The 19,319-nt window shown below is 41.8% G+C and overlaps 1 protein-coding gene across 2 annotated transcripts in view; it reads left to right on the top strand.

Annotated features, from left to right (window-relative positions):
• The window catches only part of prtfdc1a (phosphoribosyl transferase domain containing 1a), a 37,375-nt gene extending 29,012 nt beyond the window's left edge, over window positions 1-8,363 (top strand). For both annotated transcript variants that reach the window (XM_017704148.2, XM_017704139.2), the window contains 3 exons: window positions 1,724-1,770; window positions 5,974-6,050; window positions 7,911-8,363. In XM_017704148.2, the coding sequence (XP_017559637.1) occupies window positions 1,724-1,770; window positions 5,974-6,050; window positions 7,911-7,958 (172 nt within the window). In that variant the 3' untranslated portion in view covers window positions 7,959-8,363. The remainder of the gene's footprint in view (window positions 1-1,723; window positions 1,771-5,973; window positions 6,051-7,910) is intronic.
• Window positions 8,364-19,319: the final 10,956 nt, after the last annotated feature.

The following is a 19,319-nucleotide window of genomic DNA, read 5'->3' as shown; positions in this document are numbered from 1 at the left end:
TGTACACTTACCTAGCACTTTATTATGAACACTATATTGATATACTGTGTAGGGCCTCCCTTTGCTCTCAAGACAGCCTCAACTCTTCATGGCATGGATTCCACAAGATGTTGGAAACGTTCTTTTGAAACTCTGGGCCATGTTGATGTTACTGCATCATGCAATTCCTGCAAATTTTTTCTCACTGAACTCACTGTCGTGTTCATGAAACTAGTTTGAAATGATTTTTGCTTTGTGACATGGTGCATTATTACGCTGTAAGTAGTGGAACATGGGAAATCGTGGCCTTGAAGGGAAGCGCATGGTCAGCAACAATACTCAAAAAGGCTGTGGTGTTTAAGCAGTGATTGATTGGTATTAACTGGCCCAAAGTGTGCCAACAAACCATTTCCCCAACCCATTACACCACCTCCACCAGTCTGGACTGACACAAGGCAGGTTAGGTCCATGGATTCATGTTGGCACTAAATTCTGACCCTAGACTCTTTGTGCCTCAGCAGAAGACGAGATTAATCAAACCAGGCTTCAGTCCAGTTTCGGCAAGCCACGCATGAACTGACTTTTTTTTAATGACTTTTGAAATGCACCATGTGATGGATCAGAATTCAGTAGAACACCTTTGGGATGTGGTAGATTGGCAGCAGGAAAATGCACCTGAAAAATCTGTAGGAATTTAATGATGCAGTAACATCGAAATGGCGCCCAAGGAGCAGTTGGGGGTTAGGTGCCTCGCTCAAGGGCACTTCCGTCACGTGCTGTCGGCCAAGGGGATCGAACCAGTGATGTTCTGGTCACAAGGCTGGTTCCCTAACCTCCAGCCATTGCCATTAACTGGCCCAAAGTGTGCCAACAAACCAATTCCCTGACCCGTTACACCACCTCCACCAGCCTGGACTGACACAAGGTAAGTTGGGTCCATGGATTCATGTTGATGCTAAATTCTCAACGTACACTCTGATATTAGACTCATCAAACCAGGCAAGCCGCCTCAGCTTTCTGTTCTTGGTTGGCAGAAGTGGAACCCAACATGGTCTTCTGCTCTTGTAGCCCATCCACCTCAAGGTTCGATGTATTATGCAGAGTGGTTATCTGAGTTATTGTAGAACTTTTTGTCAGCTTGAACAAGTCTAGCCATTCTCCGCTGATGTCTGTCATCAACAAGGTAGTTTCATTGGCAGAACTGATGCTCACTGGATGTTTTTTTTCTTTAACGCATCATTCTGAGTATCTCTAGAGACTACTGTGTGTGAAAATACCAGCAGTTAAAGAAATTGAATATATATAACAGACAAAGCAGCTAATGACACTGCCATCAGGTCCCAGCCCGTCAGGCACCAACAATCATGCCACAGTCAAAATCACTGAGATCACATTTTCCTCAATCTGATGCTTGATGTGAACATTACCTGAAGCAGCTGGTCCATACCTGCATGATTTTATCTGCAAATGCTGCCACACAATTGACTGATTACATAATTGCATGAATGAGATGGCGTCCAACTGTTCCTAATATGTGCTCAGTGAGTGTACATATGTGTACAGCTGGAGTCGTGAGCTGCAGATCATAAAACATCACCTGTTAAAGTTGCAAATGCAAATATGGTAAAGATTGAAATGTATTTTCTCCACTTGTTTGAATGAGCTATGAGTCACAACTAATTAAGAAAGAGCAGCTTGTGCCGTAAGATTAAAGCAGTTTGGCCTTTTCTCTCTCTCTCCACAGACTGCTGGTAAAGCGCGTCCCAAACGGACCTGGAACACTTCCAGACTGTGAGTAATGAGCGTGCAGGGCACTTTATTTTATTTATTTTTTCCCCAGATCTTTTTATTGCCTTTTGGAGAATCACAGACATATTACACTGTTCAAGTGAAACAACAAAAAGTGTGTTTCTGCATCAACCCCTTACCCTTTAACCTTAACCCACCCACCCCCTTAGAACACCTATTTCCACTAAAGCTGCTCCTGGGAATCTGACAGATATAAACAGAATATCTACCAGAACAAGAGTGGTCTAAATCAATATGTAAATAATAAATGACAATATGTACAAACATATGAATAAAATTAGAGGGAGAGATTAAATAAAAAGAGAGGAGATTTTTTAAAATTAATTTGATAAATAAGGGCTACACATACCTCTCAATTCACATATTTAGGCATCGCTATCTTCAAGTAAAACAGAGTTGTTGATAAAATCAAGCATAGGATCCCACGTCCTGTGAAAGGATCTCAAGTAGCCCTTCAGGGAGAATCTTAGCTTTTCGAGCTTGATGCATAATAGGACATCCCGGATCCAACTACCATGTGATGGTGGAGAGGCCTGTTTCCATTTAAGAAGAATGGCACGTCCGGCCAGCAAGATTGTGAAGGCAATAACACACTGTGAGGTTGCAGGCAGGCACAAATCAGGGGTGATGCCAAATAGGGCTGTTAAAGGATTAAGGCCTAAATTACAGTTGAGGACTTGATTGAGAGTGTCAAGTATATTGGACCAGAAACTAGTAAGTCGGGGGCATGTCCAGAACATATGTTCTTGGTCAGCTGGAGATTGCTTACATCTCTCACAAGCATCACATCGATTCATAAATATCTTTGCCAGCCTAGCTTTGGTAAAGTGAGCTCTGTGGAGCACCTTACACTGCAGTAGGCCATGTCTAGCACATATGGATGAAGAATGTACCCCATCCAGGATGCGAGCACAGTGGTCGTCTAAGATAGTAATTCCTAAGTTCTCCTCCCAGGATTTTCTAAGAGATTGAGTAGGTTTTACCTGTTGTGATTTGATTTAAATTATAAATATCAGATATGAGTCATTTTGGAATGATCAGGAGTAAGAAATTGATCGATATAGGTGATTAGGGAAGTGGGCGAATAGTTTTTGAACAAAATGTCGGGCCTGAAAAATCAAAAGAGGTGACTATTGGGTAAGTTAAATTTAGTAGATAAGTCTGAAAAGGATGAAAAGACACCATCCTTATAGAACTCAAAGACTGTAGTAAGCCCATTACTTGACCATAAGCGGAAAGCTAGGTCAGTGCAGGATAAAGGAAACAAGTGGTTTTTTAGGATGGGCAAATGGATTGAGGCATTATGAAAACCAAAATGTTTCCTAAATTTTAATAGCACTGGTAACAACTGGATTAGTAGAAGCTTTGTTAACAGATATGGGCAGCTGGGAGCAAAGTACAGTAAATAGGGAGCTACGAGAGGACGAGATCTCAGTATGAGCCCAAGGTGGAAGGCCATTTGGTGCTCTCCAATAGGCCCATTAGAATAATTTATGGATGTTACAAGCCCAATAGTAGTGACGAAAGTTAGGGAGTGCCAAGCCTCCTTCCTTCCTTTGAGAGCTGAAGAACTGACCTTTTGAGACGTGCAGGTTTGTTGTCCCATTAAAATATATTCAGCAGATGATCAAGGTTGACAAAAAGGAATTTCTAATGACCCACAGGGATATGTTGAAAAGTATATAAGAATCTAGGAAGTGTGATCATTTTAATCAAGCTGACACGGCCCGTAAGGGACAATGGAAGGGAGGCCCACCTGGTTATGTCCAATTGAAATTCGTCCAGGAGAGGCTGAAAATCTTTAAGGTCATTAAATGAGTTGGTAAAGAATACCCCCAAGTACTTAAATCTCCCTGCTGCTATTTTAAAGGGAACGATTGACTACGGATGGGACTTTGCCAGAGAGTTAACAAAAAATAGCTCACTTTTTTGCAAGTTCAGTTTATAACCAGAGAGCTGGCTAAACATGTCCGAAATTTCCAATATTGATGGAAGGCATGAGGTGGACTTAGAAATGTAAAGAAGAAGATCGTCTGCGTAAAGGGAGAGTTTATGTACTACTTTGTAACATGTAATGCTCTCAAATCTTTCCTGGCTACAATGCCAAATCGCTAAAGGCTCTATTGCCAAATTGAAAAGCGTGGGAGATAGCGGGCATACCCGGCATGTCCCACGGTATAAAGGAAAAGGTGGTGACTTCATAAGGGTTAGTATAGATGGAAGCGGTTGGGGCGGTGTATAAAAAACGGATCCAACAAATAAAATTAGCGTCAAAACCAAATTTGTCTAAAATGAAGAACAGGCAATCCCATTTCATCCTATCAAAGGCTTTTTCAGCATCAAGGGACACTACGATTTCAGGAGAGTTAGAAGAAGGGGACTGTAGAATATTAAGTAATGTCCTGGTGTTGAAGAATGAGTGTCTGCCCTGTATAAAACCTGTTTGGTCAGGGGCAATAAGGTCTGGCATAATTTGCTAAAGCCGACAAGATAGAACTTGGGCCAGAATTTTGGTCTATAACTGCTGCAAAGGGTTGAGTATTTATCCTTTTTGAGTAATAAAGAAATAGGTGCAGATACGGTTGCTGGAAGCCTTCCTTTATCAAACGAGTCATTGTATAACCTTGTCAAGACTGGGAGAAGCTGTGTAGAGAATGCTTTGTAGAATTCTACTGTAAAACCATCAGGTCCAGGGGATTTTCCATTTTGGTGTGATCCTATTGTCTCCTGTATCTCCAGGGTGGACCCATGTCTGCGGCCAGAGTCTTGTTAACTTTGGGGTAATTTAGTGCGTCGAGACCGCATGTAACTCTGAAGGGTTGGAAGGCCATTCTGACTTGTAGAAGTTTCAATTTCAGATGGGTCTGAGGATCTTAGAAATCAACCTGGAGGCATAGGCCTCATGGGCCTGGTGTACAAGCAACTTCCCTGCTTTATCTCCCTGTTCAAAGAACAATTGTTTAGATTGTCGCAGTTGTCTCACTATTTTGTACGTCGTCAAGATGTCATGTTCCGAGTGTAATTGAAGGCGTTTCTTGTAAAGAGTGGGAGAGGGTGCGGAGGCATAGACCATGTCAAGTTTGAAAAGTTTGTGTGTTATCTCTAAGAACCTAGCTCTCTCCGCCCATCTCACCTGAGAGGAATAGGAAATCACCTGGCCACGGATAAAAGCCTTAAAGGCGTCCCATAAAATGTCACTACCAACCTCGGGGGTATCATTAACTGAAAAATAGAAGCTAATCTGAGTGTCAAAAAAGTTCTTGAACTCATTATTGACTTAGATAAATGAACTGAATCTCCATTGTTTGGCAAAGGTTGGGGCAGAAGAAAGACTAATATCAACTGTTTCAGGGCGTGGTCTGAAATGACAATGGTGTGATAATCACACGAGTTAACATGTTGGAGTAGTCTGTTATCTAGCAGAAAAAAATCCATCCTTGAGAAAGAGTGGTGCACATGAGAGAAAAAACAGAAGACTTTGTCCTGCGGATTTTTAAATCTCCAAGGGTCTGACAGACCTAATCGAGATTGATGATTTAACACAGCGCTGGCCAATTTGGACAAGGCGGCCTGCTTAAGTCACAACCTATCAAGACTCGCATCCTAGACGAGGTTAAAGTCACCACCTATGATTATGTAGTGACTATCCACAGATTGGAGAAAAACCTATTAAAAAATTCCTCATCATCCCAAGTGGGAGCATGCGAACAGGCCAGGATCACTGGCACGTTATTAAGTAAGCCTGAAACTATGATGTAACTCCTGTTAGAGTCTAGACCGGAATTTCTTGGTTCAAACATGATGTTTTTATGAATGGCGATAGCAGCCCCCCCCCGGCCCTGAGCAGGGCACTTCATTAAACAATGTTCACTATTTGTGCACACTGAAATACATAATAATTACCCTGCATGAGTGATTAACATTTTGAATTGAACTGATATTTTACCAACAAAAGATCTTGATCAGCTAATTTTGCCCTTTTAAGCAGTCTAAGCTACATGCCGTCACCGTTTCAACAAAACTAAGTACATCTAAAGGGGCAATTTTAGGGGAAGGAATAAAATATCTTAGATTTAATGGACGCTAATGAATTGTGTTTCAAATAAGTTTGGACTACATCATGACATGCAAAAGATGTGTAAGTAAGGTTTTTAGCCGCTGTGTTTTTCCTGTCTTTCTGTGCAGATGTCGGATTTGTCATCCCGAATCGTTTCGTTGTGGGATATGCGCTGGACTACAACGAATACTTCAGAGACCTCAACGTAAGACCTATGAGCTCTAGAATGAGTGTGCAGGTCAGCCTTGGAGCTACTAGTGTGGATTAGAGGGAACAGACCAAGCAGCTAATAACTCAACCATCAGCTCAGCCACCCAACTTTCCATAGGCAAATACACGCAGCTCCAGCTTTTACAGGCTGAATGAAATGGCAGTTTCAATATACAAATGACCGGCTTTCATTGTGTCGTTTGGTTAGTGCATGTAGTTTCACTCTGAGACAGACGGGGGGGGATGGGGGGGGGGTTCTGCATATTTAAAGAAATAGTCAGCGGTGGACGAGTACAAATCATGTACTGGAGTTAAAGTAGAGACCCCAAAGTAAAATATCACTCCAGTAAAAGTAGAAGTTCCTCCCTTTAGACCTCCACTTGAGTAAAAGTACTAAAGTATTTCCCTTCAAATGTACTTAAGTATAAAGTAAAAGTACTAAAAGAGTAATTCTGGCTCTGATGTCCTGTTATCATTTTTGTAACCAGACTGGCTTCATGAACTCATTTCAGGTGAAAGTCCTCCAGCGTCTCTCTTGGTAAACCAGTCTTTTAATAGAACGTCATTAATTAGTGACGCTGACGTCTATTAAAATGATCAGAAGCACAAAACACTGAAGGTAAACAGTTTCCATCAGGGAGAACCGAGTGGCTCTGAAATCACTTTTTACACACAAGCAAAGTTTCAGTTTCAGATTTATTTACAACTTAGTTCCAAGTTTAAGTTGAATAAAAACTGGCTTTAAACTCAGGATCACAGATGAGCTCCTTTACTATGTTGATCTGTAGGCGTCTGTTCATAAACATAAACCAGCCCAAACTCATTTACTATAAAATGAAATGGTGTTTGTAGAAATTCAGAAAAAAGCCGCGTCAGTCTCGACTGCATATGTGGACATATTTCTATATTGAGCTCTATTTACACAAAGTTAGGTTAGTTCATCATTTATGTTGAACAGACTCTCCCAAAGTTTTACGCTGCTGCGCTGATGTTGAACCGCGTGCTGCACTGGGTCGGTATGACCAACAGGTCAAAACCAGCTCTAAACAAAGTGACCGCTGGGCCCTGATTGGTGCTCTGGCTTTGCGCTTCTTTCGTTTTGACATGTTACGTTTTTATACACACAGAAACCAAAAGGAGCGACAGATTTCTCAATTCTATTAAAAGACTGGTTTACCAAGAGAGACGCTGGAGGACTTTCACCTGAAATGAGTTCATGAAGCCAGTCTGGTTATAAAAATGATAACAGGACATCAGAGCCAGAATTACTCTTTTAGTACTTTTACTTTATACTTAAGTACATTTGAAGGTAAATACTTTAGTACTTTTACTCAAGTGGAGGTCTAAAGGGAGGAACTTCTACTTTTACTGGAGTAATATTTTACCTTGGGTGTCTCGACTTTAACTCAAGTTCATGGTTTGAGTACTTCATCCACCGCTGGTAAATTGGCTGCATATTACAGAGAACAATGGGCCTCATTCATCAACCATTCTTGAGAAGAAATTTCCTCTCGACACCCTCTTACGCAGTTTTCATGAAGATTCTGACTTCCACCAATAATTTCTTATCTGGGGTTTGTTCTTAGGAAAGAACAGAATCTCCACACACTCAAGAACACAAAGGTGTGACCAGTTCTGCAGTTAAAGAACACGTCATGAATCTGTTCTTTCTTAAGAACATGTTAAAGGACAAACGGGAAGATGTTGGTGAATGAGGCCCAGTGTTTCTGAGCTTTTGAACCGTGTACACATGTATTCTCAGGCAGGGTGTCAGATGTCAGTAAGACGTGTTAAAGCAGAAGAGTTGCTCTTGAGCAGTTGAGTGTCGGGCTGAGTGTGTTTTCTCTCTGTGCAGCATATCTGTGTGATCAGTGAGACGGGGAAACTGAAGTATAAAGTCTGAAACGAGTCGAGCTGACTGGATCTGGTCTTCTCTCCCTCAGAGCAGAGTGGACATTTCTGCCATACCGGCGCTCAGCCTTCAGACTACCATGAAGCATCTGCATCGAGGTTTTATCCCGATATTAATAGCACTAATTCAACCAGCGAATAGTAATGGCACTTTTTGTAGTTTGATAAACTACATTAATGAAACGTTTTGAAATATCTTACGTGTGTTTCTTCTTAACTTATCGTCCTGCTGGCCAACACAGTGGACTATGAATATCTCAGTTTGTTTTTATATCACCTGAATTAGCTTTCATAAAATAAAAGCGTTAAATAAACATTTCTCTGTGAGGCCTTTGCCGGGAGGACTGCGTCCACAGCCCTAGGCCAGAACTTTTTTCAAGAAACCAGCATTAAAGGGTCCATATCACAATCATAATTTCATCATTTCCTCAATTTTATAAAATAAGAGGGTTTGTTGTTGTCGTTGATGTTGTTGTTGTTGTTGTCGTCATCCACTCCCCAGGCCATACCGTCCATAACTAGAATATATGCTTCCAAAACCGGCTGTTCTGTGTTTTTTGATGTCGTGAAAAACAACACATTTGCATCCTACAGCAGTTTCACCCACTCAAGCTGAAGTGAGTGTATCAGCCTGGAGCTCTTTTTGAATAAGGCACAATGCAGGGCAGCCAATCAGAACAAAGATCAGTTTTAAAGGGACAGTAACCAATGCCCCGGGAGTTCAAGTAAAAAGTTGGTGTTTCTTATAAAGCAGCCAGTGAATAGAGGTCTAAGGTAGGTGTTTCTAATAAAGTGGTCAGTGAGTGGATGTGAAAGGTGGGTGTTTCTAATAAAGTGGCCAGAAGGTGGGTATAAAAGGTAGGTATTTCTAATAAAGTGGCCAGTGAGTGGACAGGAAGAGTAGGTATTTCTAATAAATTGGCCAGTGAGTGGACGTAAAAGGTGGGTGTTTCTAATATGTCATGAAAACCAACATATTTGCATCCATCCCCCCATTCAGCCCACAGCAGTTCAGTTCCACACTGAGGTTATAAGGAGTGTTTCAACCTGGACTGCTTTTTGAATGCGGCCCGAAGCAGACAGCCAATCAGAATAGATATCGGTTTTAAAGGGACAGTAACCAAAACAGTCTATGCAATTCTAAACAATACAGAGAGTTTAGAAAATGGTCATGTTGAAATGATTTAGGATGGCTTATGGTGCATAAAACTATCTAAACTTTACAAGTAGACATGTGGGGAAAAATAAACTACACAAAAAATTTAGAATATGGGCCCTTTAAGTCTCTAGATTGCTGTCCCCGCAGTCACACTGTCTCATTTGGACTACTGGTTATTTTACTGGAGCATTTACTTAGCTCCTGTTAGTCAATGCGAATGTGCTGTGTTATTAGCACTGTTATAAACAAATATTTCATCATCATCATCATCATCATCATCATCATCATCATTGTTAACCACTTTGTCCAGATAGGGGCAGCCCACGTATCCTGGCAGGGCTTAGCCGGAAGAGGCAACTTGGGGAGACCATGTGGGCCCACCACCCACAAGGTCCAGCATGGGGGAGCAGTGCAGTGCCGTTTAGGCTCGAAAACAGATAGTTCCGGTCCTAAAATCTGATTGGCTGAGCCGAATTTGAAGCCGTGGTAAAATCCACAATATACCATACTATACTGTGACCGCCTCACAACAACTGAGCTCTGCATTACTGCACCAAAGCACCAACATCCCTTATGCTGTTAATGGATTAATCTTTGCCTCTAATGCTGATCGCACAGAGCACCGAGTGTACTGATGAAGTAAGAACCCGTTTTTGTTTAAACTGAGGGACTGAAAACGTATGTTCTTACCTAGAACTAGGCTTACAGGCTAAAAGAGCCAACAGCCTAAACACCTCCACAGGCTTGAATTAATGTATTCTGGATATGTTTCACTGAAAAACAGCGATATAAAAGTCTAAATGTCTGCAGTTCGCAGGGTTCTAGAATGTTCTTCCCCATTTACACTAATGTGCAGTGTTCTCCTCATTGTCGCTCAGAGCTTTCTAGAATGATCCTCTTTATTCACATTGTTCAAGGATGTCCTAACCCATTCACAGTGTTCTTGAATGTTCTCCTCATTTATGTTCAGAGCTTTCTAAATGCTGTTCTGCATTCACACTGATCTAGAATGTTCTCCTTCATTTGCATTGATCTAGAATTTTCTCCCCCTTAATGCTCGGAGCTTTCTGGAATGCTGTCCTTCACACAGATGTTCTCTTTCTTTCACATTCTAATGAGTGTTCTGTGCTGAGTGTTCTAGCTCATACTCACAGCTTTCAAAATGTTCTCCTTCATTCACACTGTTCTATAATGCTCTCCTTATTCAGGCTCTGAGTTTTCTAGAATGCTGTCCTTCATTCAGACTGATCTAGAATGTTTTCCTTTATTTAAACTGTATTCCACCTATTCTTTCTGATTTAGAACGTTCTGGTCCATTCACAGTGTTCTAAAATGTTCTTCCCCATTCATAGTGATCTAGAATGTTCCCCTTTATTTAAACTTATAGAATAATCCACCCATTCTTTCTGATTTAGAACGTTCTGGTCCATTCACAGTGTTCTAAAATGTTCTTCCCCATTCATAGTGATCTAGAATGTTCCCCTTTATTTAAACTTATAGAATAATCCACACATTCTTTCTGATTTAGAACGTTCTGGTCCATTCACAGTGTTCTAAAATGTTCTTCCCCTTTCACAGTGATCTAGAATGTTCTCCATTATTTAACTGTTATAGAATATTCCACCCATTCTTTCTGATTTAGAACGTTCTGGTCCATTCACAGTGTTCTAGAATGTTCTTCCCCATTCACAGTGATCTAGAATGTTCTCCATTATTTAACTGTTATAGAATATTCCACACATTCTTTCTGATTTAGAATGTTCTGGTTCATTCACAGTGTTCTAGAATGTTCTTCCCCATTCACAGTGATCTAGAATGTTTTCCTTTATTTAAACTGTTATAGAATAATCCACCTATTCTTTCTGATTTAGAACGTTCTGGTCCATTCACAGTGTTCTAGAATGTTCTTCCCCATTCACAGTGATCTAGAATGTTTTCCTTTATTTAAACTGTTATAGAATAATCCACCTATTCTTTCTGATTTAGAACGTTCTGGTCCATTCACAGTGTTCTAGAATGTTCTTCCCCATTCACAGTGATCTAGAATGTTCTCCATTATTTAACTGTTATAGAATATTCCACCCATTCTTTCTGATTTAGAATGTTCTGGTTCATTCACAGTGTTCTAGAATGTTCTTCCCCATTCACAGTGATCTAGAATGTTTTCCTTTATTTAAACTGTTATAGAATAATCCACCCATTCTTTCTGATTTAGAACGTTCTGGTCCATTCACAGTGTTCTAAAATGTTCTTCCCCATTCATAGTGATCTAGAATGTTCCCCTTTATTTAAACTTATAGAATAATCCACACATTCTTTCTGATTTAGAACGTTCTGGTCCATTCACAGTGTTCTAAAATGTTCTTCCCCTTTCACAGTGATCTAGAATGTTCTCCATTATTTAACTGTTATAGAATATTCCACCCATTCTTTCTGATTTAGAACGTTCTGGTTCATTCACAGTGTTCTAGAATGTTCTTCCCCATTCACAGTGATCTAGAATGTTTTCCTTTATTTAAACTGTTATAGAATAATCCACCTATTCTTTCTGATTTAGAACGTTCTGGTCCATTCACAGTGTTCTAGAATGTTCTTCCCCATTCACAGTGATCTAGAATGTTCTCCATTATTTAACTGTTATAGAATATTCCACCCATTCTTTCTGATTTAGAATGTTCTGGTTCATTCACAGTGTTCTAGAATGTTCTTCCCCATTCACAGTGATCTAGAATGTTTTCCTTTATTTAAACTGTTATAGAATAATCCACCCATTCTTTCTGATTTAGAACGTTCTGGTCCATTCACAGTGTTCTAAAATGTTCTTCCCCATTCATAGTGATCTAGAATGTTCCCCTTTATTTAAACTTATAGAATAATCCACCCATTCTTTCTGATTTAGAATGTTCTGGTCCATTCACAGTGTTCTAGAATGTTCTTCCCCATTCACAGTGATCTAGAATGTTCTCCATTATTTTAACTGTTATAGAATATTCCACACATTATTTCTGATTTAGAATGTTCTGGTTCATTCACAGTGTTCTAGAATGCTCTTCATCAGTCACACTGATCTAGATTGCCCCCCCCCCCCCCCCCCCCCCCCCCCCTCTGTTTATTTGAGCCGTAATTTTCTTTTAGCTGGCGTTTTTGAAGCCAGGCCTCCAGGATGATGCTGTTTGATGCTGGGACAGTGTTTCACATCAGCTTTTTTAACGGTGGGTTTTTCTTTGTCTCTCTAAATTTCCTGCCCATGCACTTTGAGATTGTGGCCTGATGTGAATGAAAGCATGTATCTGGCACCCAGCCTGCAAGAGAGAAAACAGCAGGTCAGGGCATAGAACAGAGCGTACCTTCGTAACAGGGAATGCTGAAGAATAAATGATAAATGTTGAAATTCTTGTGCCTTAGACAATGTGGAGGAGCCTCTGTTTGGCATTCTTCTCGAAGCGGATAATCTTAAATTACTCTGATTTATTCTTCTTTCTATTGAAAATGTTTCTGAATCAGGTTCTGCCCTGAGTTCTGACCTGAGGTTGAGCAAAGCGAAAAGGCACAAGGCTGTGATTTAGAGCCCGCCTGTCCCTGCTTATCTGAGAAATCAAACGGGGTGATGAGCTTTGGTGGAAATTTACTGCCCTAACATGGGGGCTGAGAGATAAAGAGATAAGTACAGTCCGGGCTGATGCTCCCTTCAAAATCCTCCAAAAACTCAATCTTCCACTCATCTGCTTTAGCTCGGCTGTATTAGGCTCAATCCGCTTCCCTCCAGCCTTTCGCCCAATGTAATAAGGAGCAAACATGCACTGTTGAAGTCTTAAGGAAGATTTAAGGAATCTATGCTAAGGCACAGCCAGAGAACTCTCAGTGTATGGCACGCATATACAGCCGGTGGCTCTTTAGTTCAGTTCTATGGTTCCTGTGCACCACTAAACCAGCCCTGTGACCAGAAGGTCGCCGGTTCGATCCCCAGAACCGACAACACATGGCCGAGGTGTCCTTGAGCAAGACACCTAACCCCCAACTGCTCCCCGGGTGCTGCGGATTGGGCTGCCCACCACTCTGGGCAAGTGTGTGTCTCCACTAGTGTGTATGTGGTGTTTCACTGGCCGGATGGGTTCAAATGTGGAGGTGAAATTTCCCCGTTGTGGGACTAATAAGGGTCACTTAATCTAATCTAATCTAATGGTTTACACCCAGTCAGGTAATCACGAAGCCATTTTCCATGAAATGCAGAAGCAGCAGAGTTGAGGGGATGACAGAACTGCCTAACCAGGGTCCCTAGGTGGAGGGGACCCTCAAGGTTCTTGTATTTTCCACGGCATTCTCCCCTTTTCACTTTGTTTTTTGAAAGTTCTCCCCTATTCACAGTGGTCTAGAATGTTCTCCCCCTATTACATTGATCTAAAATGTTCCCATTCATGTTCAGAGCTTTCTAGAATGCTGTTCTGCACATGCTGTTCTAAAATGTTCTCCCCTATTCACAGTGTTCTAGAACGTTGTCCCCATTCACCCTGTTCTGGAATGTTCTCCTCACTCATGCTCAAAGCTTTCTAGAATGTTATAATTCATTCATTCATTCATTCATTCATTCATGTTCAGAACTTTATAGAATGCTGTTCTGCATTCACATTGATCTAGAATGTTCTCCTCATGTTTTAGAATGTTCTCCTCATTCATGCTCAGTGCTCTCTAAATGTTCTCCTTCAATCAGGTAATCATGAAGCCCTTTTCCATGAAATGCAGGAGCAGCACAGTTGGGGTGGATAATGGAACCCAGAGTCCCTAGGTGGAGGGGCCTTCAAGGTTCCTGGACTTTCCACAATGTTCTCCCCTGTTAACACTGATTTAGAATGTTCTTCCTCATTCACGCTGTTATAGAATGTTCTCCTCATTCACCCCCAGAGCTTGATAGAATGTTCTCCTTCATTCACCCTGTTTACAAATGTCCTCCCTCATTGACACTGTTCTAAAATGTTCTCCGTTTCGCCGTATTCCAGAATGTTCTCCTCAGTCATGTTCTGAGCTTTCTAGAATGCTGTTCTGCATTCACACTGTTATAAAATGTTCTCCCCCATTCACCCTGTTCTAGAAAGTACTCCTCACTCACGCTCAGAGCTTTCAGGAATGTTATCATTCATTCATGTTCAGAGTTTCTAGAATGCTGTTCTGCATTCACACTGATCTAGAACGTTCTCCTTCATTCACGTTGTTTTAGAACGCTCTCATCATTCATACTCAGAGCTTTCTAAATGTTCTCCTTCAAGCTATTTTCCATGAAATGCAGGAGCTGCACAGCCGGGGGGAATAATGTAACTGACTATCCAGATTCTCTAGCTGGAGGGGGCCCTCAAGGTTCTTGGACCTTCGTGTACACAAGTGACAAGCCACGTGGGACTATTAGAGCCAGGCCTTCAGTTTGGGCCATAAATGTCCAGATTTGGTCAAAGACGAGGTGAATAAACACCTCTACATGGGATTACAGTAGTGTGTTAGCACTAAGCTAATTGCCATTCTGGATTAAACACAGATACATTAAACAATGCTTTGTTCGAAGCATGTAGACATGCAAGTATCTTACCCTGTAGCAGTTTTACTGTGACTCCATAGAGCTGCTTCCCCTATTTTCCTTCTAACTGAAATGCATTGGTCATTGCATCTTTGCTGAGGGCCCCAAAATCATTAAATCCACCCTGGGAGTTGTCTCATCAGGGGCGTTCCACAAATTTTTGAGCTCTGTTCAACGCCCCATTACTGACACGGTTGTTCAAGTGCATGCATCGCCACAGAAAAGCATTGACCAGTAGAATGAGATGCTGCGGAGAAGCTGCACGTGGACCTAAGGTCACCATGAACAATGCCACGCATCAGCTAGAGGGGTATAAATCCCCCAGCATGGGTCTGTGGAGCAATGGAGCTGTGCTCTCTGGAGTGATGGAGCTCCATCCAGTACCTTTGGGATGAGTTTGAGTGTTTCAGATCTGACAATCCAAAACAGTGCCTGACCTCACTAATGCTCAATCAAATCCTCACAGTAATGTTCCAACATCCAGTGTAAAGTCTTCCCAGAAGAGTAGAGACTGTTACTGCAGCACAAACTCACTATTAATACCTTTCATTTCAGAAGAAACGCTGGAGAGGCAGGTGTCTACAAACTGTTGACCCTATAGTGCACACCAGTGGAGAATCCCCATAGCCTAGCCTTCTAGGTCTTCAGAGAAGGCCTAATCATTTCTGTGAATGTAAAAAATTACATGTGTGACGTTATAGGTCACTTTTGTTTAATATAATCATAATTCTTGTGTATTGTGATAATACTTCACTTTCACTATTAAGCTTTGGAATTCTTGAAACACTCAATGAAAAATGATCCAGTTGGGATTTCTTTCAAACTTGGTATCTGGATACATGCAACCAAGTATGTTAGATGTGAAGCACCTTAGGAACCTTGCTTGCAACTCATCCTTTCACTTACTCTAATAATCCACTTGCATGAGGATGGAGAATGTCAGAGGAAAATATGTGGAAAAACTGCTTCAGATCAATGAAAAATGATCCAATTAGGATTTCTTTCAAACTTGGTATCTGGGTACGTGCAGCCATGTGTGCTGTCCCATTGGTTTGGACTACAGGAGCTGGAATGAAGGCCTCAAGCATTAGAGTAACTAACAAAGTAATTAGGAAGTAACAGGGAAATCCAAACTAACCATGTAACAGGGAACGTTCAACCACAGTGATCCATGGTGAACCATATTTTCATTTCCAATGGGTGGGACCAACTTTGTGAGAAAAACATCACTCTAGGCCTTCTAAAAGTTCTATATACCTCACTGACTGTGAGTACATGAAGTGGCCTGACCAATGCATTTCAGAGGGGGTGTCTGGATGCATTTGGGAAAACATACAAGCATGGAATGCAGATTGATTAGGGAGTATGGTAAGGGTACATACATTTTGACATACAGCTGATGTAATTGTTTTCTAACATTTGAGAATGGGGGTGTTGAACAGAGCTCAGAAATTTGTGGAACATCCCTGATGAGACAACTCCAGGGGTGGATTTAATGATTTTGGGGCTCTCAGCAAGACAGGAATGTGACCCTTCTTGACTCGGAATTCACACCTACTTTAATACTGTATTACGTAACGTGATATCATCATGTACCAAGAAAGAGTGTTTACTGCCCAGCCTGGACTGAAGGGCTGCTTCGACAGCACTGAAAATAATCACCAACAACAACAGTTTGGCACCTGCCGTTTGCAGTAGCAGTTGGGGGAGCAGAGAATCCCAGACGACCATGTCCCCCACAACTTCCTCCAGCTCATTCCCAGGGACCCCAAGCCACTCCCAGGCCAACTTGGAGATATAATCCCTCCAACGGGTCCTAGGACTACCCTGGGGTCACGTCCCAGTAGGCCGTGCCTGGTACACCCCCACTGGGAGGCATCCAGGGGGCATCTGGACCAGATGCCCAAACCACCTCAACTGGTGTGGTGTAGCTGGCACCCTGCAAAGAAAGCTCATTTTCGGGCATTACACAAAGCTCATGACCATAGCTGAGTGTCGGGATGTAGACCGACCGGTAAACAGAGAGCTTCACCTTATGATTCAGCTCCCTTTTCACCACTAGAGTCCGGTTCAGTGACCTCATAACTGCTGCTGCCTGTTCCAGGGTGTGTGGGTGTAGTTGGGTATTTATTACACATATTACCCTTATTTATTTTATTAATTGTTTAACAGTGTTTCGTTTTTTTATTGCTATTTTTTTTCTTTAAAGCTTCTTTTTCCTTTTCTTTTTTTTTACTTTCATTGAGCACTGTCCTTTTACCTTTCTCTATATTTAGACCACTGTTTTGTTAGATGCGAAGCATCTCAGGAACCTTGCTTGCAACTCACCCGTTCACTCACTCTAATAATCCACTTGCATAAGGAAGGAGAAAGTCGGAGCAAAATAAGTGGAAAAAAAACAGGAGTTTCCAAAACTGAAGTTCAAGAAATGATTGAAAGCTGCAGAGAAAATGGGCCTCCTAACAGCCACCTGGAAGACATGGTTGACACCAAAACTGCCCCCCATCACATAAGCAGCACTTAAAGCTTTGATCTCTGAGAGAGAGGAGAAGATCAAGCTGCTTCAGATCTGAAAACATCCACAGGTGCTTCTGTCCATCCTTCCACTGTGAGAAGACCACTCAGCGCTGTGGGTCTGAAAGGACGTGTAGCTGATCAAGAAGAACCTCACTGAGAAAAGGAGACAGACACATCAAACAAAGAAGCTGAACGATGGACTGACCACCCCAGAGCCCAGACCTCAACACCACTGAATGGGTTTGATTACTTCAGAAAATCAACCAGCTTCTAAGACTGAACTTTGGAGGCATGTCTGCAGGTTCTTCGAGGAGCTGAAAGTGAGTCTCCTGAAGAGAATGGAAGCTGGAATGAAGGTATTTAGTTGTGAAATCTTCTGTTAAATAAATGTTTTCTGCTTTCTTTTTATGACAAACTTGTTCATAACGGCTGTTTTGCAGGAGATTAAATAACTCAAATGGTGGTCTCCGTCTTTCGCACAGCACTGTGTACTTAATTTGTATTTTCATGCAGTCTTTGGCCCCTGGAGTCCCTGGCCAGTCGCCGTGTGTACTTCTGTTGCTGGATGTCTCCAGTGTGTTTGAGCATGAGAACACAACACTTTGCATTCGAGGCTCAGTGTAGGTGAGCTGTGAGCTTGGCCAACAGAGCTGGCCAGCACTGCAGGTGTGGTGTGCAGTGTACAGAGTACAGAGTGAAGACTGTTTGGTAGAGAGTTAAGAGTGTCTCACACAAACACACACATACACACACAACAGTTTCCATGACTCAGCCTGGGTGTGAGTATGGCACAAACACTAGAACCCACCATCTGCCATGGGTTACAGCACCTCACGACCAGAAAATGCAGCACTGCTGCCATGAATATGCAGTTAAAGTCCCATTCTGGAGCTGCTGAAACACGGCTGCCCATCACTGGCCCCTGGTGCTTTCAGTGGGTGTTGTGTTGGCAGTCGAAATTTTGCTATAGCACTAATGAAAACTGGCCTTTCAGCTACAGCAGCTCCTCAGTGGAGCTTTAAAAATCGAATTTACACAGTTTCACCCCCTCTTGCTGCAAACGTAGACCAGCCAAGACATGTTTAGTGTTTGAAGCTACGTTCACGTTATAAGCCTTTATGCTCAGATCTGATGATTTGTGCAAATCCGATCTCTCTGACCCAACAGTTCACACTTGTTTAAGTAAGTGACTCAAATCAGTCATTAATGCGATGAACCGGCTCCTGAAATGACCCTCATGAGCTCGTCCTACTCAGTAACATCACGTGACTGAATCACTGCATCATCAGTACAAACTAACGAGCAGAACGAGCTTCGCTGAGAAGATCATTAACTCTGATCAGCGCTCAGCTTCATTATTAGAGCCAGACGGAGGAGATAAAGGTGAGATGAGCTGCTTTTCCACCGTTTACGGGCTTTAACGTATGTTCGGCGCTGTTGCCATGGTAACGCTGAATGACGGCGCATGCGCAGTGGAGAAAAAGCACATGAATTCTGATCTGAGCGTCTCATTAAGGTCACATTGCCACAAATTGGGTACGTATCCGATCAAGGACCACATATGAAAGTGGCTCAGGTCAGATTTGAAAAAAAATCAGATTTGTGCCACTTCAACCTGGTAATGTGAACGTAGCCTGAATTTCACTTATTTAGTTTTGTACTGGAGCTATGAGAGTAATGTGGCTAACAAGTGATGGATGCTAACTCCCCACAGCACAAGCACAGAGTCAGTGATCTCCAACAGACTTGATTATGTTGTTTCTGACAGTGTATGAAAAACTGAATAAACATGGACAAACAAGCTGCCTAACTCAAAACAGTAGCAGTCTTTCATGCACAACATTTAATGTCTTAAGAGACAAAATATTTTTCATTCTTAAACATTGCTGCTCTCAGATCAAAAGCTTGTGTTTACAAAATGGTAACTTTACAGGAGAAGGAAAAAACCTACTTTACTTTTAATGTAAGTGAATGGAACCAGATATTTTTCCATGTCATTTTGGGCCGTTTCTTCTGGTCCATTCGTCATGAAATTTACGGACCATGTAAAGGACAAGAGGCACTTGCAAATTTTTCAAAAACTGAAAAATGACAAAATTGGAGATTTTGCGATA

This window comes from Pygocentrus nattereri, chromosome 3 (genome assembly GCF_015220715.1).
Source record: "Pygocentrus nattereri isolate fPygNat1 chromosome 3, fPygNat1.pri, whole genome shotgun sequence".
NCBI lineage: Eukaryota > Metazoa > Chordata > Actinopteri > Characiformes > Serrasalmidae > Pygocentrus > Pygocentrus nattereri.
The sequence above is the reverse complement of the archived record's forward strand: the minus strand, read 5'-3'. Positions and strand labels throughout refer to the sequence as shown.